Here is a 26,159-nt window from a genome sequence, read left to right on the forward strand (position 1 = left end):
GTCTTTTAAAGTAACTATGTTGATTATGGTCTGCTGTATCTAAAAAGTCTTAACTATTCAAGAAGGGAAATACTTTGAGGAATGCATATAATTCCTTAATGTACTCAAATTACTTTTTAATGTACTTTTTCATTTTAAGTTTTCTTACCCTTTTCTTCTTAGTGTGAAAACAGAAGTGACTGTAGGTTCAGGGGAAAGTGTTTTTGTAAGCTTTTCTTTGAAGTAGTAAGAGTTTCTATGCTGCATGTTGCTTTGAAATGAAACATTGCAATTCCTAAACACTTAAAAATTGATTTGTAAAAATTAAAACTTCCAAAGCGTTCTAATTTGGGAAAAATTGTTTTACAAAAAAATATAAATGTTTATGTTTTGCTAGATTGCAAATTTACTCATTATTAAAGGGTAAACCATTATCTTTTGCATTTTACATTAATGCAGCTGTGTACATTTCATAGGTTTGAGAGATTCAGAAATGCATTTTACATGTGTATTTTTTCTGTGGGTAGTTCTCAGGAGAACGGAGAAAGTCCGGGGAATATAAGCATTGAAATAATTTAAATATATGAAAATATATATACCAAGTTGCTGGACTAATGTACTTCTGTCCTTTTTGTCTCCATTTAAGAGAGTTAACAAGGTTTATTTTAAAGCAATAAACAAACAAAATACAGATGTTAATGCTGATCTATGACAGTATAAATCATGTATTTTGTCTTGTAGGTGGGAATTTCTGTGCAAAGCTTACAGTGATTCTGTTTTGAGTGACAGAATGACAGAATAATATAATAAATTAAAGAATCCCTCTTAATACATTGGCTTCAGTATTTTTGCTTGAACCTAGTTCATCTGTTGCTTCCGTCTAAGCAGTTTTTCAGTGTTATTGAAAAGGTATTCATTGTTAGTGCTTTATCTTGGCTTTGTGCTTCATTATTCTCTGAAAGACAATTTGTATGTACCACTTGCAGGTGTAGATTTAAAGTTATTGTTGAATTCCTGTGGCCTTGGTTGCAACTTTACTTTCAGGAGCTTTATCAGACATCTCTGGATAAAGGCCAAATTTTAGTAGCTAAATACATCTGTTACAGTGTTGAGGATTTTTTTTTTGTGCTTTGGATATTTTGTAGTAGGGTTTGGAATGGTAGGGGGAAAATAGGGTTGTCTTTTCCAAGTGGGGGAAGGCAGAGGTAGAGTGGAAGGCGCAAAAACACAACTGGCTTTAATATAGTTAAACTCCATGGTTAGTCACCTTAACAGCAAAAGGAATGGCTTTCTGTCAGGTGGAGTTACTGTCCCAAGTAGGGTGACTGTACTGACGGGGGTCCTGTTCAGTATGTGATGGATAGGGAGGAGCTTGTTAATACAATTTTGGAAGATGTCTTCTTCATAGCCCTGAGTGACACTGCTGTGGTAGTGAATATTTGGTGTGTTTACGTAGTTTCTGAGAATCCAGAGATGTGATGTAGGATTCTCTCATCAAATAATACTAACATCAGTTGTTCAGTCTTTTTATCCAACATGTACTTAGGAAGAAAAACATGAATAAAGAGTCAAAGCTTGCAGCTTTAAACAACCTGAATACAAAAATGTTTTCCATACCATATTGATAGTCAAAACAAATACATATTATAAGAAAACGTTTGTACTAATGTAATTTAGAGTTTTAAAAAACATTATTTTGGTGTGCTTAGGTATGTGGGAGAAATACAGGTAGAACAGGAAAATGTCTCCTTCCTGCCATCTTAGCACACTGGTAGATTTAATATCTTAACCTTCTGAGTGTGCTAGAGGGGATCTAGTGAATAGTCTTGTTACCTCTTTCCTTTATTGAATCTGATCTGTGATGGAGCGATAAAGAGGAGGAGGAGAACAAGTTACCATTAGGGACTAACAGATCCTCTTGGAGAGTAGATGAGGCAGAAAGCACACTTAGGGATATAATAATTGGGGTAGGATGTAAAGAGGAGTTTCAAAAGCCAACACATGAGGAAGTACCATGTCTATCAAGGGAACTGGGCAGGAATCTTAGTGCTTTTTCTTGATGAGAGTGGCTTATAGCCTTAAATAATATTCCAGCTAGTTTGCCTCTCCAGCTGACCTTTGATTTTTTATTTCTTACTCTCAGATGCATATAGTAAAGTCAGAGATGATTTCTTCAGAATTATGTGAATGAATGAGGTGCTATGCAAATCTTGGGATTTGTTTGCATTCATAATGATGATATTAAAAGAATAATATCAGAATGTTTGCCTGTTAAGCAATATCTTATGCATGCTGCTGGTTTTGCCCTTTCATGCTACCAGAACTGTATGTAGCCTTCAAAACTGGAGAAGATTCTATAAAGCACCCCTCCCATTTTTCAGCAAGTGGATGTTCATTTCTTTGGAAACAGAACTGGCAGCCAATCCCAGCACTACAAAAGCATTTGTTTCTGCTGCCTGAGATTTGTAAATACTGTTGTCTCTTAAGAAAATTCATACATATCCTGTATGGGATAGTAGTGCCATTATTGAGACAGAAAATTAAAATAGAAGTAGGGAAACTGACCTCCCTGCTGCACTCAGCAGAATTATTGAGCTGAAGATAAATCATATATCTCTATGCAACCTGTGCACTTTTTCCATTTTAATGTTTCATGGCTCAAAGGACTGGCTTTACAAACACAAAGTGTGACAGGATATGTGATGCTAGTATCATGGTGTAGGGGAACTATGTTATTGGTGATAAAGTTGCAGCTGAAATACATGTTCTCCTGGAATAAAAAGGGGCAAATAAAAATCCATAGCATTAGTGTGTGTTTTTCCACATTACACTATTGCTTTTTATTTCCCTTTGCTGTTTTCTGTTTGGAAATACAGTTACTATGGTGACAGTGACAACACACTCTTAATAGAGCTCACCAGTGCAGCACAACATTAATATATATAATTTGGGAATACTGGTGATAGCTGCCGTGATTATTTTATAAATAAAAGGTTTCAAGCCCCATATATTCCTTTGGCTTTCTTAATGCAAGTGGTCAAAATCTAGGCACATCGTTTTCAATTTCAGCTGCTCTTCCTGGTGGCTTATCATTTTTAATAGGAAAATTTAGTGACCAATGGAGTCTACTGGTCAGTTCAGGCCCATTTGGGAGAAAAGGGCCTCATCAAGCTGATGTCTCTGCTGGTCTTAAGAAATTTGGCTGAGTTTTTGGATTATTACTACAGGGAACTGTGTCCGCTCCTTGCAAATGCGTGGTTCTCATGCTCTGTGCAACAGCAAATGCTACATTCTTCCTGATTTTTTTAAACTTTTCTATTGGGAAGACTAAGTAAATTGATACTTGCTTGCTACTATTTTTTTTAAAATCACTGTTGGATTGCACTCTGTCCCCTCAGCATGTCACCCAAAACGTAGATTCGGATACAAACTCTGATCAGGAGCTCAGGCTCTGGGCTGGGTGTCATTGATGCTTCCCGGCATGTGTTGCTCGCATGCTTTGGAAGCAGTTTCTCTTTTAAACTTGGGGGGGGGGGGGTGAGATAGAATGTGTCCAAATAAGTCTTCCGAAAACTCAAAAAAAGAGGCAGCATCTTCCTTCAACGGAGCCCTTTCCTATTTCCTGTGGGTTTGTTTTGTTGTATTTCGTGTTATGTTACGTTTTGGTTGATCTCTGTTCTGTGGATTGCTCATCCTTAAGCAAGGCTGCTGCTTCTCTCGCTTCATTTTCCGTGGTGCTGGTGTGCGGGCAAAGCTTCACCCTGGGGATGTCCTCTCGTGGAGGGGGCTGCGGTGGGGCCGCTGCTTTCCGGGCTCTGCCGGGCGGCGGGGGGACTCGGCGGGCACATGACGGCGGGAGGGGAGCGCCCGGGGGGCCGGGCCGGGGCCGGGGCCGGTGCTGGGGCTGGGGCCGGGCCGGCGCGGAGGATCTCTCTCAAAGCGGGACTGCTATTTTGAAGCGAGGCGGCGGCTGCAGCGGCAGTGAGGCGGCGGGGATCCGGCCGGGACCCGCCACGCCCGCCCTCGCGCGGCACCGCCGGGAATGATGGCTGTGGGGGACGGTGAGTGGGGACCGACGTGCCCTTGAGTACCGGCACAGGGCTGCGGGGGGCTCTTGGGAGGCTGGGCAGGTTGGTATGGCAGATTGACGTCTTGGGCTGACGTGCTTGGCTTCCGCCCGAGCCGGGCGTTGGGCGATGGATGCTACGTGCAGCAGCCGTAGGGTACCGGGGCACCGAGCGTGGCCGTTCCAGTCCTTGGAATTTTAACCGTGCCTGCGTTTCTGGGATGGCCCGTGATTTCAATTATTTACTACTCTGGCAGATTGCGCTGTGCATCTTTATGTTGGCGTTGTGTTTACCCCTCTCGCCTCGGTGTTAGTTGTGTTGGCCACCTCTGCAAGATAAGGCAGGATTTACTATACTGCTTTGTAAACAACCGGATCTTAACCTGCCCTGTTATGTGAAGAAATTCATACTTATTCAGCATAGCCATAAAAGAAGAGTGCTAGAGCTGGAGATGTATATTTAATACATAGGATGTTAATACGTTTCCTTCACTGCACAGTGTATTGTTACACAAACCAATGGAAAGTAGGTCAGTAAGGCAATACTGACTATATGGTTGTGTTTTCATTAAAAACTAGACATATGTTTTATCTTTATGACACCTCTTGGGTTTGCGTGTCAGCCAGGTTCTCTGAGCTTAATACCTTGATGACTTTCTATATATGCATTACTATTTTTAGAGAGACTTGAGACGCATTCATTGGACTTGCAGTAAGTTTAGGGATGAGGTAGGATGGCTGTGCTTTTACAAGTTACTATATATGCAGATTTGCATAAAGAAGATGGTTTATAAAGGTCACAGATAAGATTAAATCTTTTATCTGAATTTGCTGAAACAGTAGTTGTAAGTCCTGAGAGAGACCCTTTATTGAGGCCACCTGAAATGTGTGTTTTTCACTTAGTTCTTTCATATGTCAGAGACTGAAAGACATAATGAGTGTGACCAGAACAGTTAAATTATGTTTGGACTGTACAGTCTAAAAAAAAAAAAAATGGGGGTAGTTTTCTGATATTTGTATTTTTGTCATTTGCAAGGTGCAGGGGAAGTCATGGTCTTTGTAGAACTGAATGTGTACCAAGCTCACTCTTGCTGAGATTTTTTATTTTGGAAATATTTTTATTCATCTTTATTTCCTTCCTGTGGAGCAACACAGTTCTCCATGGTGTAAACATGAATTGCAGTAACTTGCAGATTAAGAATACAAGTTATAGCATGTTAAGAAATTTGCATTCTCTAGGCAAAGCTGTAGGATTTTTGTCATTCTGTGATGGTCGAGATTTATAAAGTGAGGGTGGTTATGGAACTCTCCTCTGTATAATTTAATTCATCATTAAAAAAGGCACTAGGAACAAAGTACTGTTCAGGCAGTCAGCTGACATTCTGTGTAGGAGCTTTGAGAAATAATGCCAGATACAATTAACAGTGTGTAGAATGATTATGTAGCTGTCTCTCTTAAAACTACTGCTTACCACATTTACAAGGAATTCAGGCTTCTGATTTTTTATTGTGAAACTGCAAGGGAAAAACAAAACCTTAGTTACTATTAGGAAAACTTCTTCATCTTATTTTTTTTCTAAATTTAATGATGGTTTGGCTGTGGTCTTTTGTTTTGCAAACATTCTGTATGTCCTCCTAATATATGCAACATAGGAAAAAATGTTTTAAGGTTAGTGATTCTGCAGCCTTTGAGAAATGTCTTTTCTCATATAAATGTCACCTTGCTGTGGCCAAGTATGTATGTTTAACTTAATATTTGTGAGACTAGGCTGAAGGTATTGTGCAGATACTACAGAAAACAGATTTTTTACTTGTCTTATTTGGTTTGCTGACTTAATCAGCCTAGATGTATTACACAATTGCAGAGTATGTTTGGAAATGCTAATTAGAAGTGGTGATGTCAATTTTATCTTGAATACAAGACATTGGCTTATTGGAACCTTTTGGATTTTTTTTCCACTTTTCTTGCACACAAGCAGAAATGTAAATAAAATGTGATGCTTAGCAGGTGGATCTTAATCTGATTTCTCAAGTGAAGATTAAAGAGAAGAACCAGATTTTCTGTTTGTCCCATGTTAACTGTCTCAAGCTCTCTAAGCTATTGTTGGAAGAATGTAGAGGGAGAAAAAAAATCCTGTGCTTGTGGCCCAGCAAACAAATGGACCGTAACTTCTACTGTACTGAATGCACGCCAGTGGGAAAGCATGCGCTGCCTCAATCTTAAAGGCATTTCACATACTTGTGTAAGTGGAGGTCTGAGCTTGCCCTGCCAGTTGTGTTCAGAGGCTGCTGAAGAAAACCAGCCAGGAACCATTCCTCGCTTTGGTTTCCTTGTTTCTAGGAGAGGAGAATGCATTTCTGCCATTATCCATTGGTAACCAGATTAGGTTGCTGAGGAGGTGGCGAATGGAATCGCAATGTGCACATTGCATTAGGCATTCACTCTCCAGGGTTTGTAATTCAGCAGCTTCCACTGGTATTTCCTCACCTTGTTGGCAGTCTGTGCTATGTTACCCTGTTATATGTAGGTAACAGACTGCCTTGATCCCAGCTGAACAAGGTAATTAGGATAAGGACAAAATTATCTGCCTAAAACTACAAGTGGCCTTAAAGGGAAGATTAGATGTAGGTTTTCTTAAGATGTACTAAACATATTGCAGTACCAGACATAAGGTGTTTGAGGGCTATCTGAAAGATATCGTGAATAAGCACTTCTTCATTTATTAGTGTATTTTTATGTAAATTGCATATAATGTAATGAAGTTTCATGACTTAAAGCTGTTGTCAGATTTTGGATGATAAAGCAGATGTGACTGGTTTATGAATAGAAATTATCCTTCTATCTTACTGCATATGCATATCAAATTTTGTGGTTTGTCTTCTTTCAAAATACTTGATTCATGTATGCATGGTCCTAGAGCATGAGAACAATTATCTTCCAATCCCTGATGTTCTTCAGAGGGAAGGCTGTCTTCCTAAGTCTTTAATCTGATTAACTAGTTTCTGTGAAGTGTAAGTGCTGTACAGCTTTAATATTTTACTTTTTACTGAAAAATGGATTGGACACATTAAAGGTACAGAAGCTACAGTGATGTTTGAGACATTACCTTGATTTAGAATATATATGTTATTTTAGTGCATGTAGATTTCTGAGGTGTATTTCTGATTTTTCTTCTACTCTTGTAGGAAACTTTTAAACTGAGTCCTGTGAATGATGATAATAAAGCAGTTACTACACTGGCCTAGAAATTGGTCGGGCTGTAACTGTGGTACTTTGTACCATTCAGAGCTGTCTCCTGGGTGTGGAAATATAAATAGTAGCAGAAGTACTTGTGCGGGATAGAAGCATATGACTTGTTCCCTTTTCTGTTCTTGTTTGGGCCTTCTTTAGCACGCTGACTGCACCTGCACTAGCTCCTTTTTATGTATTGCTCCCCACCACTCCTCCTTCTTTGGGAAATGGCTTTACTCACTGTGCCTGAGAGATGGATACTGTGAGCTGGAATGTGATTTCTGTTCCAAACCAAAGCAGTGCAATGCTCCTTTTTGCAGCAAGGTCATATGCTACTTCCAGTGATTAACATAGTTTCTGAGTTTGTTTTGTCTATAAAGTGCAAGTACTGTTGCTAATATCACTAAAAGAATAGTGGGAAAGTGAAGCAGCTGAGTGGGAGAGGGAGGGAATGTGTGATTAAGCCGGGGGCTATATGAAAAGACACAGTTTCAATTGAGAGAATTATAGCAAGGTTCAAGACTTATGTGAATAGAAAATATAATTAAAGGGAGAATTCAAGGTGGAACTCAGTGCATTTTTTGTTTAAAAACAAAGCTGCAAACATACGACAGACACAGTTGTTTTCTCAAAACCAGCATAGCTTCTAGAACGATAAGTGCACCTGAATTTTATATATTCTAGGGTAATAAGTACAAGTAAGTTTTGTCTTGCTGTTTCTAAAGGACATTTTCAAAGAGTCAAGGAATTCTGTGGGTGGTGGTGGTGGTTGCTGTTGCTTAAATTAAACATGAAACATGGGTTCACAAAAAAGATTTCCAGATATTGGAAAAAAACCCTAAAAACATTAGAATTGTCAGCAGCCACAGGAGAAATGTAAGGTCTACATAGGATTTAGTTTGATAGAAGTTGCAAGAATCTTCCACTTGACTGATTGGATATTTGCCTTGCAGGGTTTATTTTCATCTTTGTTATCTATGAAATAGAAGGAATATTTCCTTACTGTTGCATGTTATTTTTTAATAAAGTCTTCCTGTAGTAAATATTGATGAGCAAGTAAGCTACATTTGGATCATTTCAGTGTCTGAAATGCCTTCAGAGGTGAAGAGTCCTCTGCAGTATTGACCTGAATTAGAATTTCCATTCTGTATATTGTATTTATAAAAGCATCTTAGTTTTAAAAACTTGTGTTTTGGATTTTATGTCTGCTTTCTTTGCCCAGCTTGTTCATTAAAATAGACTTTCATAGCAACAGCTGGAAAGAGTAGTTGATAACTTGAAAGTACCTTTTGAAGACAAGCTGTGTATGTTGACTCCTGCAAGAAGTAACTATAATTCAAAACTCACAGGAGTTTCCCAGCTATATGGAGTGTAGACAAGATTTTCATGGCACCAGAATTTCTCTGGTACCTCTTCATGTATGTTTAATTGATGTGAAAATTCTTCTGTTCAGCTGAGAAACACTTTAAAGCCTTTAAAGTTAAGAGTAGTTGGAGCCTGAAGAAAGGTGAGATGGGCTGAAGTTATAGAGCAAAGCTCTTAACAGCCTGCAGAAAAACCTTGCTTTCTTCAAATTAGATATTTTTGCTTTCATACACAGTGAAAAGATGAGCCAAGAGCTCCATGGTGTTCCATGATTCTCTAAGCAATGAGCATGAGTAGATTTCTATTTGACAAAAAATCCTTTTATCATTATGGATTGTTTTGTTTGTTAACCTGATAAAAATCCTTTCGTAAATCAACTTACACAGTGTGAGGTTTGATATTGAACTTAACAGTCAAACTTTCTACATTTCTGTGCAGATTGTTTTTGTTTAAAATTTCTGTTTTTGTTTAAAATTTATTTGCATTGTTGAGTCGATTTTTACAAACTCATTAAAAACACTCTGAGAAAGAGTCTCTGTATGTTATTTGGGGGTTGGATCATGTTCCACAAAATCAGAGAAATGGCAGCTACTAAAGCTGCCTAGCCATATACCAAGCACTTTAGATTTTCCAGATGTGTGAGTTTTGTAGCTTCTGAGGTGCTGGTGGGTGAAAGGCTGTATATGAATTGGCAATGTGGGCTTGCAGCCCAAAAACCCAGTTCTGTCCAGGGCTGCATCAAAAGCAGTGTGATTAGCAGGGCAAGGGAGGTGATCTATTGAGTGAGCTCGTAAGAGTCCATAAAGATGATCAGAGAGCCAGGGTACCCCTTCTGTAAAGACAAGCTGAGAGAATTGGGAGTGTTCAGCTGTGAGCAGAGGAGGCTCCCAGGAGGCCTTACACCTTCCTGTACATAAACGGGGTCTACAGGAAAGCTGGAGAGGGACATTTTACAAAGGAATGGTGGAACAGCTTTAAGCTGATAAAGGTGTATGTAGACTAGAAATTCTTCACTTGAGGTGGTGAGGCACTGCAGCAGGCTGCCCAGATAAGTTGTGAATGCCCCTTCCCTGGAGGAGTTCACTGCCAGGTTGGAGGGAGCTCTGAACAACCTGGTCTAGTGAAGGATGTCCCTGCCCATGGCAGGAGGGTTTGAACTAGACAATCTTTAAGGTCCCTTAAAACCCAAACCATTCTGTGATTCTATGTTAAGAAGTCCAGTTTGAGGAGGGTTGGCTCTTAAAACCACCAGTTTTATTACCCACAAGTGAAGTGGCAGTATTGAGAGTAAAATAAAGATAATTTGCCATATTTTCTTAATCTCCTTACTGTGTGAGGCAGAGATCAGGTGGGTCAGTGAGCTGAAAGGCCATTAACAACCCCTTTCATTCTGTGCTGTGGTGGGCATGTTTTCAGGTGTAGATATTAACTTTTAATTCCTAAACTACATAGGTCTAAAATGCAGAAAAATAAATCTCTCAAAATTTAATCTGCTGTGTGCTCATATTGCACTTTCTGCTTCTAGGATCTATGTTTTATTTGTCAGTCTGTCTTGCCGTTTTACATTTTCAACATGCAAATTGAGTTGAACATGCAGAAATTAGCCACATTAAAAAGTAATGCAGATGTTAGGTGCTGTCATGATCTCTCTGATGGTGGAATTACATTTGTCACTGTCACGTGCTAATAGTAAATCGCAATTTAGGCTCCCTGTTTGTAAACCTTCTCATTGATGTTATTTATATCCGATGCCCCTTCCCTATCACTTGTGATAGTCGTTAAAGATGAATGAACATAGTACTTATGAGTGCCTCTCTTACCCTTGCTGTCATGTAATTGATAGTTTGAAAATTCAAGTTATTAAGCCCAGGTACTTTTCTGTGACTGAATTAAGTACTGGAAATGTCCTGAAATGAATCATTCCTCAATGGATATCAGCTGTTTGATTGACTTAGCTGCAGGTGGGTAAATATGATGGTCCTTTTTTCTACTTTTCTGAGCTTAAATACATCAGTAACGCTAGTCATATTGTTGCAGTCTAAGTATAGTGGTTTCTAGATAAAATGTATTTTTTGTGATAAATATATTGGTTTTAAAATAGGTCATTAGATTCACTGAAGAAAATGCTGGTGGCATTTGAGAGTTGGATACTTGATGTATAAGCAAAAGGAATTTGTGAAGAAAGAAATAAAATGATTGCTGGAGCTGAGATAATAAAAACAGTAATTAAACCAGGTCTACTTAACAAAGACTGGCTGTTGGCTTACAGAGTATTTTAAATGCAAATAGTGGAGTTTATACTTCAAGAAAATACTTGAAGTTGGCAGCGTTTTTGGAGGGCAGCTTCAGCAACTGAGTGAAGGGTTTGGCCACAAGTGAGATCTGAATTCAGACAGGCTACAACAGTTAAATAAACCATCACTTTTGATAGAAATTGAGAGTCTTTTAGGAGTAAATTGGCTCACAAAAATTAACCAGGCATCGAGAAAAAAATTCTGTTAGAGCTTTTTTTATCAGTTTTAAGTGAGTTATCTGCTTTCATTTTAATCAGTGTCTGGATAGGGAAACTCTCTGAGGGAGTACTCACTCATTTAGCAGTAATCTTGAGTGCTTCAGAAGTTACTGTTTTCCTCAGCTTTAATTCTGATATTTCATAAGAGAGCAAAACATTTTTGCTGTGGTAGGCATGTTTTACTTTGTGCTAAAATAGAGGAGTATCCCATCAGTTTCTGTGTTACAGCTAGTGACTAAGCCTGTGTGTTTAAAATGTCTAAAACTTTCAGTCTTTGATTTCCTATGCAAGGCAGGTCTGTGTCCTTTCTACACCTGTTTGCCTTCCCTCTGCCTAAAAGGCACCTGACTTGTTTTCAGTGCTGGACATAGTGTAGTGTGGTCCAAATAGCATGGCCTGGAGCAATAACATAGTACAGATGTTGAAGAACAATAATGTTACGTAGTTTCATTTTTAAGCCCTGCTGTTTGTCTTGAATCCTATTTTAGGTGTTCCTTGTCATTAATTCTGGAGAACTTAATTATCTTTCTCTTCCCCTTTTACTGAGAAAATGATGCTTCATTTACTAATAGGTTGTAGACTGTTAGGTGTTGATTCAGAAGGCTATTGAATGTGCTTCAGGAAAGATGTAAATAAAGTGAAATTGATGGTTTTTAAAGTACAGTGATATTGACTACATCTTCAGTTTTCCATAAGTTTCCTGTGAGTAACATTTAGGAAATATTACACATGTATAACAAAAGAAAGTCCAGTTGCAAGAACTTAGAAAGGACTAAATTATTTAATAATTAATTTAAACATGTGGACTGTGGTAATTTTATAGATGCTGTAAAAATATAAAATATGGCAAGATTTGCAGAAAGAGTCTTAAACTTTAATGGGTAAAAATTAGAAAAGTAATTAGGTTTACAGGAGATATTCTAGATCTAGAAATGGGAATGAAGCTTTACTAGGGTGCAAAATTAGCTCAGTTGCTTATTTGAACTTATTGCAACTATATTTGAAACCTGTAGTTAAGTCTTGTCTTTCAGTCAGAAGTAGCAAGAGAAACTATAAGAGAAACTTTTCTTTGGGGTTAGGAAAATAATACTGGGGATATGTTAATTTTTTTCTGAATTAATCTTACTGAACATAGTCCTTTATGAAACTATGAAGCAGAATGGATAAACTACTAATGGTATTAGAATAGGCCTGTATTAAATGTAGGTAATTATTGTGGCACGTGCCTTTGCCACTTCTAAATATTTATTTTTTTTAAGTCTGTTAGGTCTAGTATCTTCTGCCTTATTTTCCTTCTTTTCTTTTGTCCTATTCATTGAGGGTCATCCCTTTAAAAAGACCAGATGCATACACCAAAACAAAAAAACCTGAAAGCAGGTGTGAGCCTCTTTCAGTGCTGTAACTGATTGATGGAAAGTAGGAGAGTTGTATTTTGCTTTGCTTGTTGAAAAGTTAGGGGAACTTTATTAAAATTTGAGATCAGATCAACAGCAAAATTTGACTGAGAAATATTTGCCTTATTCTTTTTACTGACTCTTGCTCCCCTTTCTTGCTGCCTTTTTGATTCTTCTATTTTGTTTTGAATACACTGTTTCACTGGAACTGCCTGAAAAAATAGCATGTGAAAGAATGTTTGATTTGCGAACTTTGGGGGATTTTTGAACTAAGCTTTGCTGTTCTTTAAATACTGTTCTCATTAGTATTTTTTTGTCTCATTCATCCCCTGTGAGGTTACTGCAGAAAAAGGAGTCTCTTTTGGTCGGAGTTTGAGATTTTGCTGATGAGCATCAGCATATATTGCATGGACAGAACCATTTTCTAACACTGTGTCATTGGTACAGTTGCTTCCTTCAGGAAGGCAAAGAGGAGCAAAGGCGGTAACATGAAGTAGTTAAATCCATCAGCAGTGGCCTTATCCTACTTCTGTGCCTCCACTGTTGTCTCTGGAAGAGCAGTTCTCCATCATTGTGGGAAGCAGGCTTTTGTTTGGGCATGAGAATTTGTCTCCTAATGGTTTAGGATCCTGAGACCTGCTGTGAACCGGGAGAATGCCAAGAAATGATGCCTTTTTGGTAGATCTGAAGCTTCCTAGGAGCAGTTCATCTGTCCAGCTGTAGGTGTCTTGTGCCACTCGAGGTGCCTTGCTGTATCCACAGTAGCCACGTGGAGCTTGCAGGTGTGACATGAGACCTCCAGGAGATCTGTGGCCTTCTGAAATGTCAGCTGGCCATCAAACAGGATGCCCAGGACTATCTAAACTGGTTTTAGATGACTGTGCTTAGGCAAATGGATCCTGTCCTTTGTGTCAGGACAAACAGATTTGGACTGTATGAAATGCTTGATGTGTAATAAAGTTCTCACTAAATGATATGGGGGCATTGGCTTGAAGTATGGATTAGAGGGATCAACTAACTTGATGCATGTGTAATGCTTGTGGCTTCATTTTCATGCTTGACAGAAGTTGTTGTAGGCTGCACCAGTTCATCTGGAATTGAGCTAATGATCCAACAATCCCAGATGTTCCAAGTAATTAATGCAGTCTGTATTTCCAAGTCACTGAAAGAAGACTGTCAGTGGGTATCTTGGTAGGCACAGAATGGGGGAGTGACTCAGAAATTTTAAAGAGTTCATCTACTTGGGATTTTTTTTTTTTTTTGCTTAGGCAGGATTTTGCAGTTGTCCTCATAAATATTTTGTGGTGTGAAAGAGGAAGTGTTAACAGTAGGTAAAACACAGTATTTGTTAGCAAAGCTTATCTCGATCAGTTGTTGAAACAAAATTAATACAAATGTTTTGAACAGAAGTCAGCTTAAAAACAGTTTTATTAAATATTAAATATACTGTGTTCTCTGGTTTGACTTGTCAGTCTACAGTAAAATACTGCAAGCTGGTATTTACAACCTAGTTTTGTTAGATACATAAGATGCTGCTACTGAAGACAGTATCCAGATTTGCCTTTATTGCCAGCTTTAGTTAAGTATTACTGCAGGGGATCCAGTTTTTCCACCCTCATTGTGTCACTTGAGGATCTGCTTTAAGTCAATTAACTTCTGATTTCCTGCTGCTGAATAGCACAAGTAGAATGTAGGTCTTGTATTTGTACTGCTGTGTAAGTGATACTGTGTTTCATTTTTCTGTTATTGACTGTGACTTAAAAAATGTTGGATTCCAGAATGTCACATTAGGTATACAGCTCTTGAAACCAGCTAAGGTGGAGGCTTGAATTGCAGTAACAGTAAATATATTCTAATTTAATCTTCTTTGAAAGTAACTTTTTTTTTTCTCTCCCGATATGAAAAACTTTCAATTTCTCTCTAGATGCTCCTTGTCACTGGATATATCTTTACATTTACCGGATACATAATTACCTTTACAGTTGTGTAGGCAAATCACAATCAATAGATTGTTTTGAAGTCTAAAATATTTGGAGTACTAGAATGTTGTTTGAATATCAAGTTTCGTTAAAAATGTTTATGTTTTGATCTCTTTGAACACTTCAGAAAGCATACACTACATATTTGTGATCTGGCCCCAAGAGTAGTTCTAAAAGGCAGGAAGATAGCACATATATTTTGTTTATTTTTAGTTCAAATTACATAGTTTCTTAAGAATTTTAGTATTTCATGCTCTGTGATAGTTCAAGTTTTTGTTTGTTTGCCTGGATTTAATCTCCAAATAACTTTGGTAAATTGTAAGTTCTGAAAGTGGGGTAGACTTTGGGTTCTGATGTGTCATGCAGGTTGGTTTGGAGGGTCTTTTACTGGGAAGTTTTCTTAGACAACTCTTCAAAGATTTTGAAATGAAAATTTGAATTTTTAATAATCCAAAAATAATAATCTAAAAATTATTTAGAAATACTCAGCAGTTCATTGACAGCAGTTCACTTGGTGCACTGTACCTGCAGAACATCCTATATAGTGCAGATCTCTACCCTCCATTAGAGGAGAAAACTTCTAATGCTCAGATTTTGAATCCTGACTTCCTAGCTTTGTGAAGATAAAAACAGTATTTTCTTGAATTTTTTCTTCTGCTGCTTTGAAGTTGTTCATCTGGAAGAGAGCTTGTACCAGACTGACAGCATTTGTTGCTCATCAGGTTTCTTCAGGAGATTTTGGCAGTACAAGATTCCAGGCTCTTCTGTGTATGGTGTGCTTAGCTCAAAAACTCCTTATCCACTATGGTTTAAAATACTACATATCAAGTATAAGAACAGTGCTGTGAGATTTTACTGAGGCTCAGTGCCTTTAATTTGTGGTTTCCCTTTAACACATTCTGTGGGTGCTAGCAAGTCATATAACTTTTTATTTTTAGTACCTTGGAGCTTTGTTTTAAAACATTATTTGGATAATACTTTCTCAGCTGTCAGGTATATTTGCATATGTAAAATTTGATGTTAAAATGTTAAAATTACCTAAAATGAGAATTATCCAGCCATTTTAGAATGAAAGAAGTTTGCATCTATCAGATGGCTTTGTTTTGAAATACTAATTACATTTAGGGTTTTATGACTTCTGTTGCAGAAATATATTTTGTTTGTAGACTTCATAAAAATAACATTAGAGGCACAGTTTGACACTGAAATACAGTCATCCCCATAGTCTGTGTGTTGGCTGTCAGGAGCTCCATCCCTAGTCCTCTTGCCAGCCAAAGGCACATAGTAAAGCCAGGATGAGCAGAATTGCTCCTTAATTTTGCCCTGGGGAGCAGCAGTTACAACTGGAGCTGGGCTTCTCCATGCTGAAGTACATGGAAATGCTTTTACAGGAGCTACCAGCAAGTGGATCATTGCAGATGAGTGAGAGCACATGGAAGGTGCATTGTAGGAGAAGCAAATATAATGCTCTGTTTTCATGAAGTGCTATATAAATACAGACTTCTGGTTTTGGATCCTTTATAGTGTAAGGCATATTTCTGAAAGTGGAATGTCCCTAAAGATCACTCAGGTTTTTGATGGTAAATACTAGTGAAATAAAAGTGTAAAGGCCTAAAAGGGTAGGAAAAACTTCTGGTTTCTTTAAAAGACAGTATGAAATTTTCCTGCTTATGTTTATTTAAAAAACCAAACAAATCCAGAAAAAAAGAGGCTCAACTGCATTATCACTTTAATAGAATTCAAACAGATCCTTTTCAGCCATTAATTTTACATGCTTATGGTACTGTGCTGTTATTTTGGAACACTTCAAGTAACTGTACAGCAACTTCTAATTTATTTTAACGTAAACCATGAAAAGTCTGGTTAAGAACACCCATGTATCAGTAGTTTAAATCAGTTCAGTGTATCTTAAAAAAAGGCATTTGTTCTACAAAGATGAGTTTCATGTGGACTGAAAAACTGTATTAAAACTATTTTGTAGTATAGATTTTTAATCCAGAGTTAGCAGTATTTTAAATCTATGAAAAAATATTCTTGCTTTAACTAGGCAAAGTAATTTGACAGTATTACCAAGAACATTATTTAATGTATCCCATGATATACACAGCACATCAGTAGGTCGAAACATTTGCCTTTGCATTTCTTTCTGATATTCTATTTGCACATTTTGGGGTTGAGCAATAACTTCTATAATTATCCATATTTGATAGTCCTTCATAATGAATTGTTAAAAAAAATAATAATAATAAAAAATTAATTTATCTGAGTCACTGGTTCCCAAAGTACACAGTTGTTTAGGGTTGTCTAGATTTTTCTTGATTAGATTTTTTTGTGTAAATGAGCAAATGCACATTTTCTATTTTTAGAATTGTATTGCAAATAACTATTGTTTCAAAGGCTTGTGCAGTATTTGCATATCAGTGCTTCATTGAAGAGCTGTTGGGTAGTATGGATGTCTTGCCTGTTTCTTCATCAGATTTGAAAGTGCAGCAGCAGAACCATTTTATTTGCAAATCATATATTCACTTTTAGTCTGTTTTCATGATTCTATACTCACGTGTCAGTGTTGATCTGATCATGCTGTTTAAAAATCTGCAAGATATTTCTAATATAAAATTACCTGTAATGTTGCAGCTATCCTAGATATTAACCCTTGCCAGTTAGCCTTGTATGACAGTGTTTAAGTAATTTCACTTAATCTGGCCTTTGTGTTAGTGGTTTTCCTTGCTTGAAATCTTGATGTCTGGTTCTATTTAAGCTAGTGAGACTACAAGCATCAGGAATCAAAATGTATTCTGGCTCAGCCCGTATGCTGAGCGGGAGTGCTGTTTCCATGGCAACACACAGGACAATGAAGGGGAAGGCTGATGCCTTTTCCTCAGATTTGGAGAGCTTACAGATCCAAACAATTACTTTTAGCAAGATTCACTTAAAAATCAGTGTTTATAGGAGAGGAGGAAATAATGTTAATGAAAATGGGTTAATATGCATCCATATTTTTCTTGTGATGGTTTGTTTCTTTGATCATGGAGATTCCTTAGTGCAAAAACCAGCTTTTGGCAAATGCTAGAAAAATGTACTGACTGTAGCAGCAGTGATCTTGGACACATTAAATGCAAGGTGTCCTTACATTCGATGCTGCTGCAAATGCTGCTGGACAAAACCTTTGCTATACCCTTCAGTGCAAGCTGCCTTCCTCTGGGAGGCTACATTGTTAAATATAGTTGACATTTCCCTGGAAGCAAGTTCTGAATAAGCGAAGGGTAAACAGTTAACTGTTCCAGAGATGATGAAGCTTTGCAATTAAATTTTTTTTGTTGGTTTTTTTTGCGCCATAAGCACAGGATTTTTTTACAAATGGCATGTTTTAGAGCAGGTAATATGCTAAATTGGTCTTTCATTACTGTAGTGCATCTGTGTCTCAGCCTCGCCCATTTTATTTATTATAGGAACCATAGGCTAGTACATCTTCTGTGCTCAAGCTTATAGATAAATCCTTCTTCCTAAGTGGGTGGGGAAAACATTATGTTCTACTGTTCTACTGTTGGAATACGTTGGGGTTCTTTTAAGGCACAGTAATTTGAATTGAGACTATTTAGTCACTAGAGATTAATTTATTTCATGATTAAAAATACACAGACCTGAAATTATAGGAAAGAGGAGTGCAGGTCCCAGAATATTGTCTGCCTGTCTAATTTTTTTAACGAAGGATTGGCATAGTGGCAAATAGTGTGTGAGGGAATGAATTTATTTGCATGGAGATTTTTCACCTTTTCCTCTGGCGTTGGCTCCCAGAAGATGATGTCACCTTGCAGCTCATTGGTTGCGCAGCACCTAGTGCAGGGAAGGGAGAGAAAGATGCCGGCACAAATCTCAGTGGTGGATCTAGGGTGTTTGCGAGCAGATTTTGGTAGAATCTTTGATTAGTATTAAGAATTTACTGCATGTGGCCATGTGAGGTGCTGGGTCTGTCCTAGGGTGAGGGGATTGAAGAGCTATCAGAGGAATGAGGCGACTGATCTGCAAGAGGATCTGTGATTGTAAGTTGAAAAATCTGGGTGGAAGGGAGACAGGGAGTGCTAGTTAGACACATTGTGGGAGGATGTGTAGCAGAAAATGCATGCATGAGTGAAAGAAGAAAAAGGAGAAGCATTTTTCTTTGGTAGACTAGAATGATAAAAATTATATTAAGGGATTTCCTTTCGGGAAAACATTAAGAAATGGTTAAAAAATTTCAGTCTGTGTGAAGATATTTTTCCATTGTCAGAGTGGATGTGTAGGATTCATTTTTATGCTCAATTCTACTGTGGTTAATTATGAGGGTAAAATACTATTTTATAAGAACTTGAGATGTATAAAATGCTGTTTATGTCCTATTGTCATTTTATTCCTAGGTCAGAGACAGGACAGACTGATAAATACTTGTTTTTATTTACACATTGTGTGAATTTCTGTGAAACGTGCAGGAGAATAGTTGGTTAGGAGATGAAAATGCACCTGTTCTAATAGCTCTATTTTTATTTGACATGTCTTTTTCTAGACAAAAGCTTTGATGATGAAGAGTCAGTGGATGGAAATAGGCCATCATCAGCTGCTTCAGCCTTCAAGGTTCCGGCACCTAAAAAGCCAGGAAATCCTTCAAACAGTGCAAGAAGGCCAGGATCAGCTAGTGGGCCTAAGGTTGGAGGTAATGTAAAGCTATTCACATTCTAATGAGTGTTCCCAGAAACCTTGCCAGAGCAGGCACAAAACAGAACTTTGGAAGGGGATGTTTAATTCATGACTGCAGTATTTTTGCAGGGCTGAGAACAGCAAGGGACCCTGTTTTATGTAATTATTCATCTGTAAAGGTGTGTGCATGTCTGTCTGTTTTTGTGAGTGTGCACTGAGCTTATTAAGGTCTCTCATATTATAAATGAAATTAAAGTTGGGAAACAGCATTTCTGTTAGTGAAATGAATACATGTATATGTGTGGGTGTCTCTGCTGAAATCCACACTGTACTTATTGTCTAGATAAATACCCTGTGAAATTCTTCTACATCTGTGTAGATCAGATTTTTACTGTAAGTCTGCACTGTTTCACATCACCCAGAGCCCTCATCAGAGGTGTATATTACATCTGGATGACTTTCATTATTATTCTTTTAATTGTCAGTATTGTGAAATTGGTTGTGAAAGATAAAAAATGAGGGCCAGTACCCTTGAGAGGATTTTTTTGCATGGTATGGCTTCAAAGCAGTGTAATGAGGAATGCTTAGTAATTATTATCTTAGAACAGGGAAATCCGCATTTTTTTAGGGCGGGGGTAGTCTTAACAAAAGCAACTGTTCACTGCTAAAGAAGCAGCTGCTTTTTTTGATGGTTCATGAACACATTCAGAAAACATACATAATTCTGTGGAAGTACACCATAGTTCAGGTACAGGCTTTTTATGAATAAGTGATTCTTTTAGGAGGGGTTCTTGTAAGAGTAGATTTTCCATGTTCCTTTTCATGTAATCCCATATGTAATCTGCAAAGCAAATATAAAATTTGGAAGAAAATATACATTACAGACAAGCTGCCTTAAGTATTTTCAGATTACTAAGATACAGCTGATGTTTTGAAAATGTATTGTTTTTCAATTGTGATCTCAAGAATTCCTAATGAGTTGAAAAGATTTTCATAGGGCTGGATCAACACTGTCATAGTGTAACTGAGAATTTATAGCAATATATAGCAGAATAGTATGAGAAAATACCATCTAAAAGACTCCATAAAGAAAATTGTCTCATTGATATTTATTATTGTTGTTATTATTGCACGTAGTGAGTATTATAAATAAGTAAATAACTAATTCTAATGTAATCTGCTTTAACCTGAAGCATGGTGGTTTTTGCATGCAAGACTAATATACTTAGTACCAGAACTGAATGCTTAGGATTTCTGTTTACTTCAGTATGGGCTTTTAATAATATTTTATTAAATATAGATGATTTTTAATGTAGGGGTTTTTTTTACATGTAGGCTTTCATTTTACATGCTCTGCAGTAAAAACATGGAGATTCAAGGTGAAGGGAGGTAGGAACAGAATAACCCCTCACTGATTTTTCAGTTTATCTAAAAATGCAGTAGTAAAGCAGATTAAAACACCACAAATTATTACATTGTTTTTTCTCCTTTTCCTGTACTGCCAAACTTAAAAAAAATCTAAAATAAGCATGCCAAAACCAGAGTACTTTAGTCATTCCTTGCTTTATACCATCTCCTTTCAACTGTGGAAAATACTGGGGTATGTTTACATACCCATCTATTTCCATTCTTTTTTTTATTCTGTAGGGTGTCTGTAGTCAGAATTGTAATATAGTGTTTACAAATCCTGCATCTCCTAGCCTAATCAAGAGCATTAGCATAGATGCCAAATGCATTTCTTAAACAATAAGGTCATAGACTCTTCCAGAAGTGGGGAGTTTCCTGTAATCTTCATATGAACAATGACTCTAGGTCAGACAAGAGGTCTGGGCAGTCCACTGTCCCATCTGACAATGGTCAGAAACAGCTACTAGAGACAGGTACAGGAACATAAGTGTCTAGAGGCACGCTGTCATTATGGGACAAAATGCTGGGTTTAGAAGGCTTTATTCTGCAGAGAATCGTGGTCTTTGGAGAGTTCAGTTGGGGCACCATGTTCTGCTTATCTAGAGACTTCCTGGATCTTTGTAACTACAACAAAACCTTGATGCTCTTTCACATCCAGTTTCTGTAGGATCTACTTTGCAGGTGCTTAAAGGACACCTGAGATTTTTCTCCAGCCTCAAAATTGCCACCTCTGTGGAGTAAATTTATAGTTCTGGAAGTTGTTTGCTCTTTCTGGTGTAGTAAGGTTCTGCTGTATTCTCCAGTCCCAAATCCTTGTACTCACCACTGCATTCCAAGTCAGCAGTCAGTGGGCATGCCTTTTCTCACCTTTTCCTTGTAAGCACTGGATGGGTATTTCAGGCTTTCACTGCTCACCTGTTGGTCCTGCTTTTCTGTTTTTCTGACTCTCAAATACCCAATAATCCATATTCAGAAGTTGCAGTTCAGCCTAGAGGCAGCTCCTTTAACTGTGTTGCTTTTTATTTCCCTTTCACAAAAATCTCAGAAGTCATGTAAGTGCCCTGAAGTTGAAGCAAGTCTTTTACTGTAGTTTCTTCTCTTCAGACTTCTGTGACCAGACAGAATTTCATGCAGATAGAAATTGTGTTGAGCAAACGCTGAGATTACTGTAAGTTCCATACATTTAAACTGCCTTTTGTATTTTAAAGGGTCCCAGAGATTTGTTTCATAGGATGACAAAAGTATATTTTCCTGTGAGTCATAGGTGGCAAAGTACAGGATTTTTTTCCTGAGTCCAGAAAGCATTTTAGGCCACCCTGTCTTGAGGCTAAGAAAACTGAACTCTTTAGGCACGCTGCTGGCTTTCTTATCTGCTGACACCTGTTGAATTATACCTCAGATGCCTATGTGCTTGGCTGTTCATTATATGCATCATGGAGATGGTTCTTAATGAAGAAATGGGTAATTCCACCACTGCCCAGATATGCTGCTTGATGAAAGGACCCATCTGATACTAAAAAGGAGTTTCTCAAAGTCTTGGACATTTTCCATTTAATGTAGATAATGTACTTTGGTGGCACTGGAAGTTCAAAATCATTGTCCAGGAAGGCAGGTAAAACAGGTATTTATATGAGCAATAGCAGTGTCCTAGTCAGCCTGGAATTCCCTCTCCTTGTGCTGGGAATGATTGTGCCAGACATTTTCCCATTGGCAGTTGGGATGGGAAGGCTTGCAGATCTTGTGGATTTGCTGACAGGCGTAATCAAGCCTACTGAAGTCAGCTTGCCAAAAAGTACCAGATCAGGCAGCCACAGTGGTTTACTGCCCTGGCAGTGAAGAATCCAGCAGGCTGTTTCTCCTCTGACTTTTCTGCTTGGAGATGTTCATGCACTGATCTTCTTAGTGATGAATGAGAAGTCATAGGTCTTAGACTTAATGGGACAGCGTTTTGTTCGGCATGTTTCTTACTCCACGGTCAATACACTTTGCCAAGTTAGACCTTTGCCAGCAAGCACACAGCTGCTCTACTTACTTCTGATACACTTGCTCTCAGCTCTTTATTCAGGTGGTAGAGCCTCTGGAAATAACTCTTTGCTCTAAAGCCTTCTTACTGAGGATGTGCACTCTGTGTTCTGCCCTTGCATAAATGGAAATTCAGGGGCTTTTTCTTGGCAGTATGGCACAAGCAGCTTTTTAATGGTAAGGGACACCATAATAGGAAAGGACTTGAGTATGTCAGCCAAATGAGCTATATTTCTGTCCCTGTGCTGTTCAAGATCTCTTATAGGTCTTTGGCAAGTTCTCTTGCAAATGTGAAAACCCTGTTCCAAGTCTTCCAGGGAATTGCCTGCTTATATACCATTTGGAAGCTTTATGTAATCTAAGTGTTAGTAGGAAACCTCAGCCTGCCTCAACAAGAGGTCTGGCATCCTCTCTTTTCCTAAAATGTCAGTTTAATTCAGTAGTCTTTAAAATGGGATTAAATGTAGAAATGGTGATTGTTCAAAAGAGCCATGTGGCATTTGGAAGAAATGCTTGCCGATTAAATATAATCATGACAGAAGTTTGTGTTAACTTTTTTTGTAATTTTTATGAAAACCTCTGTGGGGCTATTCTTAATGTGGTAATTTGAAACAAGCTGAACGTCATACTTTTTGCAGTGTCTTCAGCAGGAAGATAACTGCATGGCATATTTTAATGTATAATTCATTGTGTTTTTTTAATTCTATTGTACATTGGTGGGGTGGTAGTATTATGAATTAGTTATTGTTTTATGCTGACAACACTGTTACACTTTTTGAAACAATGTATCTATAAATCAACTAACTGGTAAACCTGGTTGAACCAGGTGAACAGTTTGGCAATAGAAGGCTGTGGGAACTATAATAACACTATACATAAAGGAACTGTAGTAAGCTGTTCCCAGCTTTAGGAAATTTTAGATTATGTTTTCTTGTCTGTCATTATGGTTTTTCCCCCTTCTCAATAACAGACATTCAGCTCCTTGTTGAAAAATATTAAAATGGTGCTTACTTGCTTTTTTTTTTTTGGCTCAGTTTCCTAGCAGAAGACATCTTGGAGCCTTTAGAGGCTTTAGTAGGAAAAAATTTAAATTAAAAGGCTCTGCACAAAACAAATGTGAGACTGAAAGATAGGTGAAATCTCAGCCAGTTGAAGTTAACATCATTAAAACCAGGTGCTGTAGTTAAGAAACATTTGTGGTAAAAGGGCTTCAGTAATTGTAGATCTGTAAATTTACGTTGTTAGTGAATGGACTTGAGACAAGGTAGATTCATGATCACTGTATCAATTGTCTTCCCTACTCAAGAGAGTTCTGTGTTCACCTGTACAAAAATGCCAAAACAGAATTTATAATAAGCGAGGCCCACAAGGGTTTTTTTTAATTTTGAGTTTTGCAGAAAATAAGTTTAAGAATGTTTCCTCTCTTATTCTTGTTAGCCCTCATTAAGTGATTTCCAAAGTGCTGTATTTGTTGTGTAAAATAATCTAGGATTTTTTAGTTTTCCTTGTTCTACCCTGGCCATTTGTATGACATAAAGCTGCTCTGAGGTAATATTAGTCAGCAAATCACTCCTGACATTCTGTGGCACTTTGTTTCCTTTTTGATTTCCAGGTGGTGGTGAAATTCAAGGATTTTTCTTCAACATTTGTTTAAAAAGTCTTTTGTTAATTCTGAGCAGCCTTAGAGATTAGCCTTGGGTATCAGTCTGAATCAGAGAATCAGGCTACAGAGTGCCTGTTTGCTTCCTTTTCCCCACAGTTAATGTCAATTCCATCCCAAGACATCCTTGCCCATGGGATTGCTGGCTTGCAATCCTGTGGTCACGAGCTGCAGCTTTTTTAACCTAATCCAGAGTTCAGGGAGGTAGGAGGATTTTAAACTTTCCATGTCCTCTGAGAATGATTGAATTTTATTGTTGTTTTTTCCCCTGAATGGCACTTGAGGTTGGGGTTCCCTTCCATACAATCACTGCTCTGTTCTCCATGGGCCATTTTAAAAGGTAGTGCAATCACTGGGGTTTCCATTCCTCTAGAAAATATATTCCTTTGCAGCTCTCTTCAGCAGTAGGATTGAAAAATCCACCTTAATAAGGAATCTGAATGAAAGCAAACAAGCATGATAAATTATGAATATATATATATATATATGTGTATGTATACACACCTATACATATACCTTCAGAAAATATGTATGTGTCCATAACAATGTTTATTAGTCTCTCCATTTTCTGTGTGTCACCCAAGTGATAGTTCATACTACCCTGTTTTTCACTTAGTTTCTAGAAGTTTCAGTTAGATTGTAGTATTCATTATTGTTGGTATAAGCATGATATTTTATCAGTCTTTTCTCAAAAGGCTCATAGTCTGGAAGTCAGCTTATAAATGGTTAAACAGGAAGGTGGTACCAGGGGAGCTTGAATGGAGAGGTCTGGAGATAAAAGCACACTGCAAGATGTAGCCCAGCCTGCTTGTGAACATCTCTGCCTGGGGTTGTGGTCCCAGATACTTCACTAGCACTCATGGTTGTACCAGACAGTGATGAGAATGAGGAAGACAACCCAGCTCTTGTTTAGCTGCTGACGCTGAGTACTAAGTATTTCAAGGAATAGGAAGGGGAAGCGGTATTTTTATATTTTCATGCAAGTTAATCTAGAAGGCAAAAGGGGAAGGAGGGAGGAGGATGATGGACTAAAATCAGCTGTTCCGACCATTTGGAGTCATTATGGAATTTGTCTGTGTTGAAGAGCAGGCAAAGATGACCATTCTGAAACATTCCTGCATTGCTGCTTTGCAGAGTAGCAGGTGTGATTCCTCTTTGTAGGGTGGTGTGTTGGTGTGTGGGAGGAGTCTTAAGAAACTCGTTTCATTTCTTTTGGTAATGGTATATGCTTTCAAACAAGCAGGGAATGGAAATTATTTTTGTAATATAAGTATTAGCACCTGTGTTGGAAATGGTTTTTTGGAACATATACATTAAATGTTTTTTAAAATATAAGAGAAAAAACAACACATTAAAGTCAAGTTATTTTGACCTTCTGTCTTGCTCTGGTGAACTTTTAGAAGTAAAAGATAAAAATGTGGTATCTAAAACATGTAAAAATGGTAATTGTGTAATTTGTGGTGACAGGTGGTGTGAATTGTTGTTAATAAAGTGTCTGTTTAAATTATTCCAGAATAATGGGTACTGATAACAGTCATGAAAATTCTATATTACTGAAACTATTATGTCGCAGTATCTCAAATCATTCTATTTTGGCATCAGAATCACAAATGATACAAACCAGTTGTTTGTGTTTCTGCTTGTTCTCAGTAATTTCTGTAATGTAAACCAATTAGTGCATTTTTCTCCATTAAAATGTAAAGCTGGGATCAAATTAAAGTAAAATGTAAATAGGTTATTAGGAAGTTACATTAAAAACTAAAAATAAGACTAATGCTATCACATTAAACATAACTTCAAAACTGACCTGTTGAACAAAAGGACAAGGGTCGCAAATGTATGTCCTTTTAATTATTTATGAAAATTGAGTGCC

The 26,159-nt window shown here is 37.7% G+C and overlaps 1 protein-coding gene across 32 annotated transcripts in view; it reads left to right on the plus strand.

The window, feature by feature from the left end:
* The window catches only part of CLASP2 (cytoplasmic linker associated protein 2), a 145,008-nt gene that overhangs the window by 40,986 nt on the left and 77,863 nt on the right, over nt 1-26,159 (plus strand). For 12 of the 32 annotated variants that reach the window (XM_062509877.1, XM_062509914.1, XM_062509886.1 and 9 more), the window contains exon 8: nt 19,067-19,213. In XM_062509877.1, coding sequence (XP_062365861.1) covers nt 19,067-19,213 — 147 coding nt within the window. Of the gene's footprint in view, nt 1-18,532; nt 18,567-19,066; nt 19,214-25,425; nt 25,429-26,159 lie in introns of those variants that run through there. The other 20 variants (XM_062510035.1, XM_062510096.1, XM_062510063.1 and 17 more) reach the window with 3 other exon arrangements.

Source organism: Cinclus cinclus, chromosome 1, assembly GCF_963662255.1.
Source record: "Cinclus cinclus chromosome 1, bCinCin1.1, whole genome shotgun sequence".
NCBI classification, from domain to species: domain Eukaryota; kingdom Metazoa; phylum Chordata; class Aves; order Passeriformes; family Cinclidae; genus Cinclus; species Cinclus cinclus.